The sequence below is a fragment of the Tiliqua scincoides genome, chromosome 3 (genome assembly GCF_035046505.1).
Source record: "Tiliqua scincoides isolate rTilSci1 chromosome 3, rTilSci1.hap2, whole genome shotgun sequence".
NCBI classification, from domain to species: Eukaryota; Metazoa; Chordata; class Lepidosauria; order Squamata; family Scincidae; genus Tiliqua; species Tiliqua scincoides.
Window position 1 is genome coordinate 163,227,974 of NC_089823.1, and position 18,463 is coordinate 163,246,436.

General features: G+C 43.3%; 1 protein-coding gene across 3 annotated transcripts in view; it reads right to left on the minus strand.

Annotated features, from left to right (window-relative positions):
• The window catches only part of EXOC6 (exocyst complex component 6), a 111,446-nt gene extending 99,706 nt beyond the window's left edge, over nucleotides 1-11,740 (minus strand). For 2 of the 3 annotated variants that reach the window (XM_066618936.1, XM_066618935.1), the window contains exon 1: nucleotides 11,637-11,726. In XM_066618936.1, coding sequence (XP_066475033.1) covers nucleotides 11,637-11,719 — 83 coding nt within the window. In that variant the 5' untranslated portion in view covers nucleotides 11,720-11,726. Of the gene's footprint in view, nucleotides 1-11,636 lie in introns of all 3 variants that reach the window. The other variant, XM_066618937.1, reaches the window with a different exon arrangement.
• Between the last annotated feature and the right edge of the window lie 6,723 nt (nucleotides 11,741-18,463).

Consider the following 18,463-nt stretch of genomic DNA (forward strand, 5'->3'; position numbering starts at 1 on the left):
ACGTTAGGTTGGGAAATTTTTCCCCCCTCTAATGTGTACCTCTTTTCACTGACTGACACCAAATCTCATTTGCCATTTGGCATCCCAGTCACCCACTTTGGAAAGGTCATTTTGGAGGACTTCACAGTCTGCTTTAGTTTCACTGATCAAACAAGCTACACCAGTGTACATATGTGTTTGGTTTCTTTTTTAAAAGGTGCTTCTTTGAAGATAATATTGTGAAACTGAAAATTACAGCACATTAAGTGAGCCATTACCACATAATTTGCATACAGTAGTATTGCAAGAATGCACGCATCCTTTTGACCAGATCATCTTCTCACAAACATCTGAACAGTCAATGCTTACTTTTCTCAGCAAGCATTATCTTACACTCCCTCTCTGACCAAAAAACCAGTTTCAGTTTAGCCAATGTTCCAAATAAACTTCTTACTTTAAGGGTGCAATCCTAACCAACTTTCTATCATTGGCATATCTGTGACAGGGGGGCATGTGCTGCATCCTGCAGTTGGGGAGCAATCACGGAGGCCCCTCAAGGTCAGGCAATGTTTGTTCCCTTACCTCAGAGTTGCATTGCCCTTAACTTGGTGCTGGAAAGTTGGTTAGGAATACACTCTAAGAGTAAAAAGTGCAAAATGATTTTAAATTTATATTATGAAAGCAAATATACAACTTTATTAAAAACAGATGCAAAACAGATGCAATCTTCGATACTAAATTTAAACGACTTGAGTTTGTTTCAGGAAGTTTGGGGTAATGGTATAAGGGGACAACAGCCTTCATAACAGTTCTGAGAGAAAAGTACATAAGTCAACAAATCTCCAGTGTATACTGGAGATAAGGCCCTGAGTAAGAGGATTTTTGGCCCCTTACCCCATGTCATGCGCCAGCCCTATGGGGATACTCGGATACAGTGCAGCTCTGGACACATTCAGAAGATTACAAGGTGCCTGACCCGCAGATTTCATTCTTCATGGGTTTTGGCATCTGTGGGGGTTCCGGGAACAGAATCCTCCCCACAGTGATATTAGATTGTTCAATGGTTCCCAAACCTTTTACCACCAGGACACACTTTTTTAAAACAATGACCTATTGCGACCCATATAGCTTCATTAGACAAAAAAAGTTTCCTATAGGGAAAGGCAGGGTAAAAATGTGGTAAATAAATGAATAATAATCAGGGTTCTACGTTCCCAAGGCTGCTAGATGTCTTACATGTAGCATATGTAGAAAATTGCTAGACTCTCCCTAGAAATGGAATTCAAGGACTTTTCCCCCAAATCTTTGTACAGTTATTCTAGGGTATCCAGAAGGCTGAACTGGAGAGTAAGACATGCATTTAGGAACTTCCAAGCCAGACAAAAGGCTCAAACTGGATTCACATGGAATCTACGGCATGCCAATACTAAAGAAAATAGGAAAATGTGACATTTTAATTTGGGGATATGAAAATTACCTCATACCACAGGTTTGCACTTCAGCCATGAAAGCAGTCTATCAGGATTGCCCACCACTGCAATTTTCTTCTGCAAACTGGGCAAGGGTGCTTGCAAAGTGTATTTTTCTTTTTTAATATTCCAGAAACTTTTCACAACCCACCAAAAATTGGCTTGCAACCAACTGGTGGATCCCAAACCACAGTTTTGGGAAACTCTGAGCTAGTTCACTATACACATTCAGTAAATGGTCAGCTTAACATATACTGTATATATGAATGTGATGAAAACCCTTGCTTTCCCTGTTTTTCCTTATTTTAGACACATTTTACTCTCCAGAGGTTTCTGTGATGTCTCAGAATCCTAAAAGCTGCTATCCCTTGTACTGAGTATTGAGAATATTGGCAAGAAAAGGAGTCAAGGATAGTGCTTGTTCCATCCAACTTGTTTAATGCATGAAATTTCATTCTGTCCTTGTGTATTTCTCTTTTTAAGATGTCACTCAATTCCTTCCCAATTTCAACAACAGCAGCAATAAAAGTGGTATTTTCCTGCATTTTGTCCAAGGCTATGGAAAAAAACTTCAGGACAGACAAAAAATGTTCCACAAAATAATAATAATAATAAACTTTATTTACACCCCACCCTTTTTCCTAACGGGACCCAGGGCAGCTTACAACAGATTAAAACATAATTTACCAAACAGATAAAAACATATTAAAAACACATTAACAGATACCATAAAAAACAGTAGTCAGATAAAAAGAGCATAAAGCAGCAGATCATAGAGGAATCAGGCCTGTAAAAAAATACTAAAAGATGTAAAAAAGATGTTAAAAAGGCCATGAACTCAGAAGGCTTGTTTAAACAGAAGGGTCTTCAGGCCTCGCCGAAAAGTCTCAAGAGAGGGAGTCATTCTCAAGTCAACGGGAAGGGAGTTCCATAACATTGGTGCCACTACTGAGAAGGCCCTATTTCTTGCCGCTGCCCCACGTACCTCCTTAGGCGGCGGCACTTGCAAAAAGGCCTTCTCTGATGACCTAAGAGGATGAGCCAGATTGTGCGGAAGAAGGCTCTCTCTAAGATATCCTGGCCCAGAGCAGTATAGGGCTTTAAAGGTCAAAACCAGCACCTTGAATTGGGCCTGGAAACGAATGGGCAGCCAGTGTAGCCCCCGGAGAAGCAGGATGACAGAGTCAAACCGCCTAGCTCCAGTGACCACACGGGCCGCCGCATTCTGCACTAAAATGTTTCTTTAAGTCCAACATTGGGAACACTGGCTAAAATAGGGCCATCTAGTTTTTCATGACTTTGTTCACAAACCATCACCAGATTAGCCAAATTCTTGACATAGTGCTCTTCTGAGATCCATCACACATTCAGTGGGAGAGGTAGCTTGGTTCTTCTCACTTTCTTCATAGCAGCTGCTGCAAAGTGGTTGTTAAGGAATTTTGCCAATTTCATAGCATCAGCCTTTATTTCTGGTACACTGAAGTCTTCGGCTAAGAGACACATCACAGTGATATGCTATTAGCTTAGGACCCTTTCCACTTTTTTCTATATTTCTTCTCATATTTGTTACATTTGCAGCATTATCTGTACAAGCTGGACAAGTCTTTTCTCATAGCTTGCTATAGCTTTTACTACTACTTTTTGCAAGCATTCTCTTGTGTGTATTTCCTAATGTACCAAAAGAAGAGTCCCTTTTTCTGTTGTCACACAAGCACATACAATGGGATCACTGTTGACATTGCTCCTCCATCAAAACTCAGGCTAACAATTTTCTCCTGCATGAACTATTATCATAAACTATTATCATAAACTTTATCCAGCAATTTTCCTGCAACAGCAGCTCTGCTAGGTGCATCCTGATTGTAATTACTGAACCATTTTATTTATTTGTTTATTTGACTTTATATCCCACCTTTTTCCTGGTAAGGGTAATCAAGGAAGCTTACAAGTTTAAAACTTAACAGTAAGAAAACATCCAAAACCATTAAAAATAAAACTAAACCAAAAAATGGATCACATAAACAGTTAAAAATATTCTCAACCATTTGAAAAGGAAGCTTTGTTGAGTATTTATTTATTTAAAAGATTTCGACCCCGCCTTTCCTCGGTTGAAAGCAGATTCCCAAGGCAGCTTACAATTTATAGATTTTAAATCTATAAGGGCACAATCCTAACCCCTTATGTCAGTGCTTTCCATCACTGGCATAGCAGTGCCAATGGGGCATGTGCTGCATCCTGCAGTTGGGTGGCACTCACGGAGCCTTCCTCAAAGTAAGGGAATGTTTGTTCCCTTACCTCAGAGCTGCATTGCCCTTATGTCAGTGCTTTCCAGCACTGACATAAGGGGTTAGGATTGTGCCCTAAATATAACACACACACAAAATATACAACAGAATAAAAAATAGAAGATACAAAACAATGGAAAATAAATTGGAAATACAATGGGGAGTGGGAAACACCAATAGAAGAAAAGCAAAAATACTCAAGGAACTGCTACAGAGACACAGGAGGTAGATATCCCAAATGGAAAACGAAACAAAAATGTTTTAAGCCCGCACCAAAATGCCGTGAGGAAAGGGGAAGATCTTAATTCCCCCAGTAGGGAGTTCCATAACTGTGGCGCCACTACTGAGAAGGCTTGCCCCCATGCCGCCATCCCCCTAACTTGGGAGAAAGGCAGCACTTTCAGGAAAACGCCCTCAGATGACCTAAGAATGCGGGCCTGAAGGCAGTCCCTCAGATAACCGGGCCACAAACCATGAAGGGCTTTAAAGGTCAAAACCAGCACCTTGAATTGGGCCTGGAAATGAATGGGCAGCCAATGCAGTCGGCGAAGCAGCGGTTCAACAGAATCAAACCACCTAGCTCCAGTAACCACCCTGGCTGCCTCATTCTGCACTAGTTGCAGCTTCCAAACTGTCTTCAAGGGCAGCCCCACATACAACACGTTACAGTAATCCAATCTTGAAGTCACTAGGACATGGACCACTGTGATCAGGTCCGATCAATTCAAGAATGGCCGCAGCTGGTGTAGTAGCCAGAGTTGAGCAAATGCACCACTGTCAACCACTGTCACTTGGCTCTCCAGGGAAAGCTGTGAATACAGGAGCACACCCAAACTACATACCTGCTCCTGCAGGGCGAGTGCAACCCCATTCAGAGCAGGCAGGTGACTCGGTACCTTTATCGAAGAATTCCTAACCAAAAGGACCTCTGTCTTTTCTGGATTCAGTCTCAACCTATTGGCCCTCATCCAGACCCCAACCACCTCCAGACATTGCTGCAGGACTTCTACAGCCTCCCTGGAATGAGATGGTAAGGAGAGAAAGAGCTGGGTGTCATCATCGTATTGGTGACCACTCCAAATCCCCAGATGATCTACCCCAGCAGTTTCATGTAGATATTAAATAGCATATATAAAAAAGAATATACAAACCGAACCATCAATCATGCTGTAATTTTCTGTTTCTAATCATAAAATTCATTTATGGTAGTTTTAGGATGATAGAAGTTTTAAAAAAAACAAACTAAAGAGTATGAATTAAAGGCCCAATCCTATCAAATTTTCCTGGGTTGATGTAGTCGCAATTCAGCCCTAGTAAGGAAACAGAAGAGGCTTACAAAAGGGGATCTGGCATGCACCATGGCCACAGGATACACCCTCTCCCACAGCCTCCCTGCCCTGCTGCTGCCTTACCATCTTCAGTGGGCACAGCAAGGTCCAATGACATCCAGGGAGCACTGCTGTTTCTTGGGCAGAGCTCCCAAAATGGCCATTGACTGACTGCTTCTCACTCTGCCAACAGCCATTTTATGACAGCAGAAGTGTCTTCTGCTGTTTTAACACCCTGTCCATGACAGCCCAATCCAGATTAGGATTTGGCTGTAACCTTATGCAATATACATAAAGCTACTGAAAGACTGTTACTGTTGTTAGCAGATAACTCTGGAACTGTAGAATAGCACGATTGTGGTATTGAAGGTGAATAGTCCTTAGAATCCTGCACATTGAGAATGGATTTTCCTAAATAAAATAAGTCAATGCAATTAATTACCATACTGCTCACAGAATGCACTGATGCTCAGTATTAAAAATGATGACCTGCCTATTTCAATCATTTTGTAATCACAACTACATCAAAACTGATAGCGCCATAAACAACTATACTTTTAATCAAATATGAGAATTCAAGGAGTCTGTTCACTCGGGGAAAACAGACCTATGAAGTAAGAAAATTTACTAACCTGATGATCCTACACATTCAAATATGTTCCTTTTATCACCTTCATAGCAACTTCCTTCTGAGAGGGAATGCTTCTCATGATGTTTCATGCAGACAACTAGGCCTTGCATTTCTTTGTTACACTTCGCAAACACACCTGTTTTACCCACAAGAGCTTCATTAAAATGTCCCAAATAGAGTCTTTTTTATGATCTGTTACCATAAGAAGCTCTCTCTTCTAGTAGGGGGTTACAGTGTACCTCAAAACAATCTCAAGGTATTCCACTCCTATCTTTTCACTTTTCTTTTTATTTGCCTGTCCACTGCTTGCATTTACCTCCTTCATTCTTTTTCTCCTTGTCCACTTCCAATAATTTTCTGTTTGCTGATCTTCTTGAAAGTGTGGACTTGAGAAAGAAGTAAGGACATGATGTCATCTACACAAGGTTGCAGAGGGACAATAGGTAGGGTAGCCACTCTAAAGGAATCAGCATCTAAGAGATTACTAGGGCTTCCAAGAATTTCCAGCATTCTATCATGCAGGAAGGGGGGGGAAAACCTCTAGGACTAAATTCAGTCAGAGTCTGAATATAGGGCTGATGAGGTTTGGTATTTCTCAACATCTTACACTGCTAACAAGCTGCACCTAACATTTAAACAAGCTGTTAACAGGCATTATCTCTGCATGTTATCGCTGTAATTCTCCAGAGAAATATATAATTTTCTGACAGTATCTTCTAGCCTGAGTACTGGGTAAGAAAGATTAACCTAAATAATTCAGAAGCCTATGGAACCCCCTAAAATCAAGATCCCAATTCAGAACCACTGGAATGTGTTTACAAAACTATAATTTTAACAATAAAAATTGAATACAGTTAAATAAAAACATCCAATTTTTTTACTTAGTGATTTTTATCCTCCCTGCTGTTAAGACCTCCTGCTGTAGCCTTGGTCCTTTTTGAATTCATTGCCATTACCAAAAGATACATGTTAGGGCAGGTCAGAATGCATATTCACTGCTTCCTTGTCTGAGTTTCCCAAGAACAATAACTCATAGTCAGTCCCCTTGCTGAGATTGGCACCTGCCAGTCAGTTGGTCACCCTAGCCTACTTGAACAATGCAAGGGGGTAGATATACCCAAGTTATCAACCCACAACATTATCAACCCTAAATTTTAAAAAGTCATGTACACAGATGCTTCAGGTGGTGTCTCAGTCGGTCACTAAAAGCAGCTACTGTTTTGCAAAAGGGACTCTGGCCCCCAAGGGGTACAAAGAGATCAGAGTCTTAGAACAGACCGAGTTAGGAAAAGGGTAAAAGCACTCAGCTACTTGCATCAAGGTTGCATCTAATTGCCTTGAACACTTTTTTAGAGGAAAAAGGAAGGACAAATACGTTTTAAATAATAAAGTAAATGTTTCGTTTGGCTTGTGTTTTAACTTCTGTGCCCATTTTTTGAAAGCAACCCAGCACATCCCCTCACTATTTTGAATCATGCCTATTCCCCCCATTGTCTTCTCCCATCCATTGTTGTGTTCAGTCCTTTTAAGCCACTTCTGTCCAATGTTGAATATATGCAGCAGGGACCAAATGTGTACTTTTGTGTACAACCAACTTGTGGGTTGGGCAAAAATAGTTAATAAACTCCTTTCATACTGATGACCTGCCAGGCCTCAGTTCATTAGGATGGAGCAGACTGTCATCCTTACCAAGGCTGCTCAACTTCTGCTACAGCTTTAAGAGGGTCTCCTCAAATTTGAGATGGTTCCTTAAGCACAGTCTCTTTCCCAAGGTGATATCTTTTTATCTGGCTTCCTAGCCGGTTCCACTCCAGTCTGACCAGTAAGAGGGAGTGAAAAAGGCTGTTGCTAACCTGTAGGCACTGTGCCCATCTTGCTATCCTCCTCTAGGCACTGTGCCCATCTTGCTATCCTCCTCCTCTTACCACAATGACATTCTTGGCCTCATTGAAAGCACAAGATAAAGACTAAGCAAGGGTGGAAAGACCTCTCTTGCTCAACATTTCTCTAATGCTACAATTTAAAATGTATCAATGTTACTTTTGCAAGTCATTATTAGGAAGTATGTCACCTCTGCACTCTGCAGAAAAAAAACAATGTTTCAGTTTTTGAAGCTAGCATGTTTTGAAACAAGTATTTTATTACATGGGTGGCATCTGGGGTTGGGCACTGGGCAAGGGGACATGCCCATCAGGTGACCCACCTAGTTGTGCCGCACTCTGAATCTTCAATACTGGTGTCAGCAGTACCACTCAATGTGCCATCATGGGCAAGCAGGATTTACCATATGGGATCCTGCGCAGGGCTTTGTTCTATTGGTCCCAGCAATCTAGTTTCAGTGGCAACACAAAATACTCCTTCAGGCTAGCATTAGACCCAGATTCTACAGTAAGGGTGAAATACAAGACCAAAGGCAGTCACATAACTGATCTCAGACTACAACCCTTCACACACTTACCTGGGAATAGATCCCATTTAACTCAGTGGGACTTACTTCTGAGTGATACACATGCAAAGGTTTGTGCTATTAATACTCAAAACCCTGTTAGAATTAAAATTGTCCTGTTCAAACTATTTAGTCCAAGTTCAAATGCACTGTTTATCCTTTGGCTGGAAGTACATTAAATAATATTTTTTGGAGTGCTAACAAAATAAACACAGTTGGGGTTGATCATGCCAACACATTTATCTCTGCAAGGATATCCCCCCCCCACACACACACACAGGAAACCACACATGTATGTACATTCACTCACACAAGTGTATAAAGACATATTGGTGGAACAGGTGCAACATTATTCTATATGTAGTTCCCCCACCCCAACAGGTGCAGAATTAAGAAATATCTTTTTTAAAGGATGTAACTAGGATTTACACAGACAGTAAAAATACAGCCCTAGCTAAAACAGGGTTATAGCACTTGAACATGTATTTACTGCATGTTCATTATACTGAATGCTGTAATGTTTTAGCAAGCTGTAATTCACTATTGTTTAAAAATTCAGTTCTGTATGACAATAACAATGATTTGCTTAAACATTTCTGAATACAGTAGTCCAATACATTTGTTAGCAGTAGCACTTTCAGTGTTAAGTGCTAAAAGTCTATTTCTCATCATATTGAATAAGAATCTCTTCCACAGAGGAGTCAACACAAAGGTTGTCATATTAAGGAACCTTATACAGTGGTCCTTGGCCTATATACGCAGTTGGACAGTCTTCTATAAGAGATAACTACCCCGTTCACGCATTTCCCTCTTGCAGAAGATAACAAGAAACCCTTACAATATATTTGGACATCATAGTCAGGGCATTTACCCATCTTGTGCACAACCGACCAGAAATTTTGACTGCATTAACCCTGCTAAAAACAACTGGTATTTCACAACAGTATTCTTAGTTAACATGGCACAGCTACTGGTCCAAGTACTCAATTTGTATTTTTTGTACAATTTGTACCACTATCATCAGTACTAGTGGTAAAAATAAGTAAAAATCTCTAAGAGCAGAGAACACACCTCAAATCTTTCTAAATGGTTAAAAAAGCTTGTTAAGAAAAACACATGGGGGAATCTTGTGAGATATCTGAGGCAAACAGTTTGCATCACAATTTTAAGTAACCACAATTTTGTATACAGAGCAAGTGCGCTCATTTCATAATGCTTTTTCTTCTGTTGGCCTGATAGCATTTTAGGAATTTTTACTACATTGTGTGTTAGAACAAAAATATAACCAACACAAGAAAGAAATGCATGGTCTACATCAGGGGTGCTCACACTTTTTTGGCTTGAGAGCTACTTTGAAACCCAGCAAGGCCCGGAGATCTACCAGAGTTTTTTTTACAATGTTCACGCCATCATAACATATAACATTTATGTGTACAATGTATGTTGGTGTACCTTGAGCCCCACTGAGTATAACAGGACTTACTTCTGAGTACACATGCCTAGGATTAGGCTGTGAGGCTGCAATCCTAGCCACACTTACCTGGGAGTAAGCCCCATTGAGTACAATGGGACTTATTCCCGGCATTTCCTCCCAGAGGCACCTGAAGGGGGGGTCGGCACTCCGCGATCTACTCATTTTGCCTACCAGTAGATCGCGATCCACCTATTGAGCACCCTTGGTCTACATATATAATGTTCCCCAAGCAAGTAAAAGCTTGAAATTGTTTCAACGTTACTATTTCCTGGAGTAATACGAATTTTGCAAACTTAGCCTAATACCACATACAGTATAAATATGTTGAATGGGATGTTGACTTTCATATGAATATTAACATCCATCATGTCCCCAAATAATGGTGCAAACACACAACTGTAACATCTACGTTAGGAAACACCCACCGCCGATATGCCACTGAAACATCATGCAAAACTATTCCATGGTACAAAGATGTGCTATAGATAGAATGGAGAGGGCAAGACGATCACGGTGTACTATCCTAAAGTCAGTCCAGTCACCAAAGAGTGATTCATATCTGTGGCAACATGTCCAGTTGATAGAGTTGCAATAAACAGAGACGTCCATAATTAGAATGGCACCTTGTTCTGCTTGCTTTGCAATGTATACCACTACACTAAAACAAACTGTAAAGCACATCTTTAGGATCAATATACTACTGTATAGTTTAAAAAGCACTGTTTCCAAATACAATTGGCAGGTGCTCCACTTTCAAAAGGGATCATCCTTCCCGGAAGCTGAATGACAAGTCCAGTGAGTTCATGAGTAGCCAAACACACCCACTAGCTGTCACAGGACCCAAAGTACAAATATCCACACCATCCTTCATACCACTGCTGATTACGCAAACACAATGCCACACTCCTTTCCATACCTCTCACAGTTATTTCACGCATAGTAGGGAAATCAGTCCATAATAGATTTAAGCCTTTCAGACTGACTAGGAAAAGACCATTTTGGGCCTACAGAATCTCCTCATGAATCTCCTCAGAATCCTTCACTCACATATAAAAGGCTGGTACCAGTTGCAAAAAGAACTTCAGTACAAAAGCTGGAGATGCTTGTATAGCTCATCTATTATATCTATTTCACCTTGCATTCTACCTGTTGTCTGCCAGAATTTCTAAACAAATAAAAAAGCATCTACCTTCTTCATTCAACTTGAACTCCAAAGCAAGGCAAATTAAGTCAAGAGGCTTACGTTAGGAGCGTAACCCCAACTCCATATTCTCTATGGCTAGTAGTCTTTTGCTGCTTTCAGAAAATGTGGAATAGGAATCCATAAACCTCTGGATTCATCCAATTCGCCTGCCTGCAGAGACCTGCTAGTAGGGACATGTGGTGGGTGGGGAGTCAGGTGAGGCAGAGCCTCCCCACTGGAGTCCTTCGAAAAGCGCTGCTGCCTGGGAGGCACTCAAGCACCTAGAACCCAAGCACTCCACACATGGGTTGTGGATGCCTCCCAGAACAGTGGCACTTTACAAAGGACTCCAGTGGAGAGGCTCTGCCTCACTTTGCCACCATCGAGGTAAGGCACCCAAACACCGACAACCCATGTGGGTGCTTGGGTGCCTCCCATGGCAGCGGGTGCTTTTCGAAGGAGTCCAGTGGGGACGCTCTGCCTCCCCACCCACCGCACACCCCTGCCAGGTAGGCTGTCAAACGTCAGCTGTTTTCTTTGGAGAAGCAGATGTTGCAAAGAGCAGGGGTGAGCTGTCAGAAAGAAACAGGCAAAACACCTATTACTGTGCCAGAGGTTGGAGCATGACAAAGGAGGAAGAGGAGGCGAGGAAGGGAACTGCCACCTCCACCCCGCCGCCCCCAGGAATGGGCAGGTGGAGGACCCTCCTAGGAAGAGTGGAAGGCTTGGGGGAACCCCTGAGCCTCGCCCTGGAGGCTGCTCCCCACAGCACAGCGTGCCTGGAGAGCTGCTGCTACAGAGCCAGAGGAAGGCAGGCAAGGGCCAGCCCCCGCCCGCTCACCTCAAGGTGGGTCCCACGCAGGCCGTGTCCGTGCTCTCGATCTCTTGCAGGATCCGCTCGTGCTCGGGCAGGCTCTCCGCCATCTTGGATGGGAGGGAAGCGGGCGACGGGACGCGCAGAGCCAGCTAGGAAGGGAAGCGGGGGAGGGGGAAGAGCGCCGCGGAGCGAGTGGGCGGGGCAGGTTACAGTGGAATGGAGAGGCGGCGAATCAGCGGGCGGGAAGGTGCTGTCGATCTTCGCAGGTCCCGCCACTTTTCCAGTGGCGGAGCTGCTTTGCAGGGGGGGGGGGACTGTGAGCATGAAGGGGCTGCCCAGACCCAGAGCACTGAAGTCCTTTCCAGGGGGTACAGAGGATTTACTCCCAAGGGTTCACCAGTCTGAAGAGTGGGGTGCACTTGGAGCCCAAGCCTAGGCATGTCTGCTCAGAAGTCCCACTGTAGTCAGTGGGGCTTACTCCCAGGTAAGTGTAAAAAGGATTGCAGTGGTAGAGCTCCACCCTAGGCATGCCTACTCAGAAGTAAGTCGCATTATAGTCAATGGGGCTTACTCCCAGGTAAGTGTGAAGAGGATTGCAGTCGTAGAACCCCATCCTATGCATGCCTACTCAGAAGTAAGTCCCACTATAGTCAATGGGGCTTACTCCCAGGTAAGCGTGGAGAGGATTGCAGCCCCAAACCCAATAATGCGCCTCATCTTGCATAGGCTGACTGCACCCACCTCAGCGCTCATTAAGGCTGCCATCCTAGCCACACTTACCTGACAGTAAGCCCCATTGACTGTAATGGGACTTACTTCTGAGTAGACATGCATAGATAGGATTTGGTTCTAAGACTGCAGCCCTATCCACACTTACTTGGGAGTAGGTCCCATTGATTATAATGGGACCTACTTATGAGTAGACATGCATAGGCTTGGACCCTAAGACTGCAATCCTATCCACACTTACTTGGGACTGGAGTAGGCCCTATTGACTATAATGGGACTTATTTCTGAGTAGACATGCCTAGGATTGGGCTCTAAACTCCCTCCCTTTCCCTCAGCCTCCACCTATGCATGTTTAATTCAGCTGGACTTGTCTCCTCTTGTACAGGGGGAAGTTGTTGCCTTTCAACCCTGAACCTATGCAGAGTTACAGTGTATAAAGGCCCATTGATATTGATGAGTTTAGCCCCACTTGACTCTGCACAGGAGCAGTCTGGATGTGTGGAAACAGAGGTGCCAGTGTTCAAGCCTTCCTGGAAGTCTGCCAGCTGCAGAGCTGAAGCTTCTGCTTTCCAGGTGTGTGTGGAGAGCTGTTGGCTGTGATAGAAAGACACCCCACTGCATACACCCAATGTTTGACTCTTCCAGGGGTGAGGATCATGTTATTAGGGGGAATAGAGGAGGGTGGCAGAATCAATTAGCACTAAGGTCAATCCTGGTGATGTGTTGAAGGGAGCCTTCACACCTTCCAGAGATGAAGATTGGTAGTGAAAACCAGTTCTTGGGTTAAGCCCTGGAGTGAACTTTTGACTTCAAATAAGTAATGATCTTAAGGGCCCAATCCTATCCAACTTGCCAGCACTGATGGAGGATAGCAAATGTCACGCCTATTTTTAAAAAGGGAAAGAGGGGGGACCCGGGAAACTATAGGCCGGTCAGCCTAACATCCATACCGGGTAAGATGGTGGAATGCCTCATCAAAGATAGGATCTCAAAACACATAGACGAACAGGCCTTGCTGAGGGAGAGTCAGCATGGCTTCTGTAAGGGTAAGTCTTGCCTCACGAACCTTATAGAATTCTTTGAAAAGGTCAACAGGCATGTGGATGCGGGAGAACCCGTGGACATTATATATCTGGACTTTCAGAAGGCATTTGACACGGTCCCTCACCAAAGGCTACTGAAAAAACTCCACAGTCAGGGAATTAGAGGACAGGTCCTCTCGTGGATTGAGAACTGGTTGGAGGCCAGGAAGCAGAGAGTGGGTGTCAATGGGCAATTTTCACAATGGAGAGAGGTGAAAAGCGGTGTGCCCCAAGGATCTGTCCTGGGACCGGTGCTTTTCAACCTCTTCATAAATGACCTGGAGACAGGGTTGAGCAGTGAAGTGGCAAAGTTTGCAGACGACACCAAACTTTTCCGAGTGGTAAAGACCAGAAGTGATTGTGAGGAGCTCCAGAAGGATCTCTCCAGACTGGCAGAATGGGCAGCAAAATGGCAGATGCGCTTCAATGTCAGTAAGTGTAAAGTCATGCACATTGGGGCAAAAAATCAAAACTTTAGATATAGGCTGATGGGTTCTGAGCTGTCTGTGACAGATCAGGAGAGAGATCTTGGGGTGGTGGTGGACAGGTCGATGAAAGTGTCGGTGAAGAAGGCCAATTCTATGCTTGGGATCATTAGGAAGGGTATTGAGAACAAAACGGCTAATATTATAATGCCGTTGTACAAATCGATGGTAAGGCCACACCTGGAGTATTGTGTCCCGTTCTGGTCGCCGCATCTCAAAAAAGACATAGTGGAAATGGAAAAGGTGCAAAAGAGAGCGACTAAGCTGATTACGGGGCTGGGGCACCTTCCTTATGAGGAAAGGCTACGGCGTTTGGGCCTCTTCAGCCTAGAAAAGAGACGCTTGAGGGGGGACATGATTGAGACATACAAAATTATGCAGGGGATGGACAGAGTGGATAGGGAGATGCTCTTTACACTCTCACATAATACCAGAACCAGGGGACATCCACTAAAATTGAGTGTTGGGCGGGTTAGGACAGACAAAAGAAAATATTTCTTTACTCAGCGCGTGGTCGGTCTGTGGAACTCCTTGCCACAGGATGTGGTGCTGGCGTCTAGCCTAGACGCCTTTAAAAGGGGATTGGACGAGTTTCTGGAGAAAAAAATCCATTATGGGGTACAAGCCATGATGTGTATGCGCAACCTCCTGATTTTAGGAATGGGTTAAGTCAGAATGCCAGATGTAGGGGAGAGCACCAGGACGAGGTCTCTTGTTATCTGGTGTGCTCCCTGGGGCATTTGGTGGGCCGCTGTGAGATACAGGAAGCTGGACTAGATGGGCCTATGGCCTGATCCAGTGGGGCTGTTCTTATGTTCTTATGTTCTTATGATGCAGATGTGCCAAGCAGATACATGCTGCATCCTGCAGTGGGAAAGCAGAAAGGGAATGTTCGTTCCCTGACCTCGGAGCTGCATCGTGGCTGCATCAGCGCTGGAAACTTGGATAGGATTGGGCCCTTAGAATGCTGCAGTCTGCAGCTCACCCTTGGGACCTGTTATCAGCCCCACAGTGAGACCTTCACACATGCACATGCCACTTCGATGGCTCCTAGGTGAAGTGATACTGAATGGCATTTAGGATACATGGCAAGCTATTTTGAGGCATTCCACTGCCTTATCAAACATTGTAGTGTTGAACTTGGAGCATGTTTAGCTGCCACAACAGGCCTATTGATTAATCACTGGGGCAGGACATATGTAAATGTTTAGGCTGGGTATGATTGTGACAGAAGATAGAGCTCTGTCAGGACAACAGAGCTAAATATAAATGATGCAATACAGCAGCTATTACACAATAAAAAACAGCTTATAGTCAAACACTATACAGCAATGGTTCTCAAACTTTTAGCACTGGAACCCACGTTTTAGAATGAGAATCTGTCGGGACGTACCGGAAGTGATGTCATGACCAGAAATGACATCATCAAGCAGGAAATTTTTAACAATCCTAGACTGAATCCTACCCACACTTACCCAAGAGTAAGTCCCATTTACTACCATTGTTCAAAGCCTATACATAACAACATAAGAAGAGTCCTGCTGGATCAGGCCAAAGGCCCATCTAGTCCAGCTTCCTGTATCTCACAGTGGCCCACCAAATGCCCCATGGAGCACATGAGACAACAGCCACAGCCAGTGTCCTGGCGCCCTCCCCTGCATCTGGCAATCAGAGGCAGCTTGCCAAGAGCTTGCACATACCTACTATGACTTGTAACCCGTAATGTACTTCTCCTCCAGAAATGTGTCCAATCCCCTCTTAAAGGCATCCAGGCAAGATGCCATAACTACTTCTTGTGGCAAAGAGTTCCACAAAGTAATTACACGCTGGTAAAGAAATATTTTCTTCTGTCTGTCCTAACTCTCCCAACACTCAGCTTTTGTGGATGTCCCCTTGTTCTGGTGTTATGCAGAAGGGAAAAGAGCATCATAGTAGTCTGTTGAAAGTACAGATCTGTAACATTTCCCCAAATGCAGTCATAGACCATGGTAGCATCCTTATTTTATTTATAAAAATAAAATATTGAAATGAATGGGAACCCACCTGATATTGATTCACAACCCACCTAGTGGGTCCCAACCCACAGTTTGAGAAACACTGCTGTGCAATGTACACTTTTCATGTCAAACACAATACTTTTCCATGGAGACAGTTCATATGTGCCAATGAAATATTTAAAGTGCAATTCTGTACATCCCTTCATAGGAGTAAGAGTCATTGTGTTCAATTGGGCTTACTTCCAGGGAAGTGTGTATAGGATGCAAACATACAGCACAATCCTATACATAGTTACTTGGAAGTAAGTCACATAAGTGAGTTTACTCCCAGGAAAGTAGGATTGCAGGCCTACTTATGTGAATGTGTGTGTGAGTCCACCTGAAAGAGGTAACATAATAGTAGACCAGCGTATGCAGGGTACCTTTCCCCACTGCTGAAAGACAGGGCTTCCAGGTCAGCTTGAGCCTCTGTTCACATATCAAATTATCAGCAGAAGGGGGAATTATAAAGGAGAAGAGGTGAATGGGAAATAAAAACTGAGGTGAATTTTGTCTTTTCCAAAATGCAATAGCACCATCAGGAGGAACTGTAGTTGATAATCCCCCAGGCTCAATCCCGTGCATTTCCAGGAAGGGCAGAGAAAAATTTCTATCTGAAATGGAGAGCCGCTGAAATGAAGAGGCAGCTTCCTATATTCTTGTGTAAAATAATGTTTGTTATTTAAGCACCATAATGCAGTGACTCTTGTCACTGCATTGGACTTCATCTCTCCAAAAACAGTGGCAACATTTCTTGGTTAACAGAAGCATATATAGCAGTCTTGTGTAGCTCCCATCACTGCTGCTCTTGATGCAAGGAGACAGGGCAGCTAGGGCATGGTCAAGGCCATCTTAAAAAAAAAAACCACTTCTTGGAGAACAAGAGTGTTCAATGTAATGGCAGGAAGCCAATGGGCTGAAGATGCAGGGCAGCTGAGGCATGAGGCAAATTGACACTGCTTGAATGCCTTGTGAGGAAGCTGCTTGAACTTACAGCAGTCAGACTGCAATGTGTCCTCTTTGAGTGGAGCCCACACTCAGAGAAAGCTTGTGGGAAAATATATTCTGTAGGCCCCGGATTCACTTTGCATAGCTGTACTGTACTGTGCATGCATGTAGTTTTGATCTGTCTTCAAAGAAGTTCAACTTTGATCTCAGAAAAAGACTAACAACCCAATCCAAAGTAAATCCACATATGGCAATTCAGCAGTGCCAGCACAGGCTATGCTGCATCCCATGGTGGATTTTTATCCCCTTGCCCTGGGGTAAATCCCAGCAGCCACAATGAATCAACTTGGACCTGCACCAGTGATATTGCTGGCACAAATCTGTGTTGATCTGTCTGTCTTCCAAAGAGCCCAGGTGTGTTTGTCCTTCCATTTATCCTCGATCTGAGAGGTAAGTTCAACTGAGAAAGAGTAACTGACCCAAGGTCATCTGGCCAATTTGGCTTTGTATCTTCCTTCCTTAAATCCAACACCCTAACTGTAACCACTACACTAGCCTCTGTTTCTCTTCAAAAGCAATTGTAACTGCAGGTCACCCAGCAACTTTTTCTCAGCAGATAATTTTACCACAGAAATATATTATATATTTATTTTTCATTTAGAAGACCCCTTTATTTAATATGACTTTTATAGCATGACTTTATATATGACTTTTCCTTCCCTGCAAAAGGGGCTTTTACTGTGCAAAAATGTTATATTCTTTATTTTGAGGATGGTATCTCAGAGGGTATCTCAGCCCTTCCCACCAAAACTCAAATTCCCTTCAGCAACCTGAGACCTTAACCAGGTGAGGGAGGGAATCATTGCAGAGAGGGAAATGGCTTTTATTCTTGCAAATGCACACTAAAAGGGAGGCAATAGCCTTTTCTTAATTCTGCCACATGTTCTGCTTGGGCACAGGTTTATATGAATATACAAATTCTTCTCTACCTTATTTACCTTAAGGATGATACATGGCAAAGTTGGCCAAAAACTACAACGTCAAAATGAAGAGTCATCCTTCGACTAGTATAATCAAGCTTGTAAACTGACTCTCACAGTAATACCATGCTATTTTAAAATACTATGTCAGATACCAAAAATAAACTTGAAGATGATATCTTGTAATCTAATATATGATGACAAAACTTTATTCTCTTTTCTTTTTACTTTCCAATTGCTGTACCTTTAACATAAAATGTGAATCTGTCATTATACAGATTCTGAGAATTCTGATTTTCACTGAATAACCTTTAACCATAAGCAGTTTCACCTTTATCAAAGCTATATATGTACATGAAATGCCGGAAAACCCAACCCTTCAATCACCCTCTCTCTCTCTCTCTCTCCCCCCCCCTCTTATAATATTGTCATAGAGTCCAAAGAGGAGCATAAGAGTGATCAGGTCACATAAATCAAACCATATTAGTGTGCGATCAGCAAAACTGCCTTCAGAAATAGACGTCCCCAAACAACTCCACCTTATCCAAGAAACAGGACAGACCCATATGAAGAATGCTATCATCATATCCT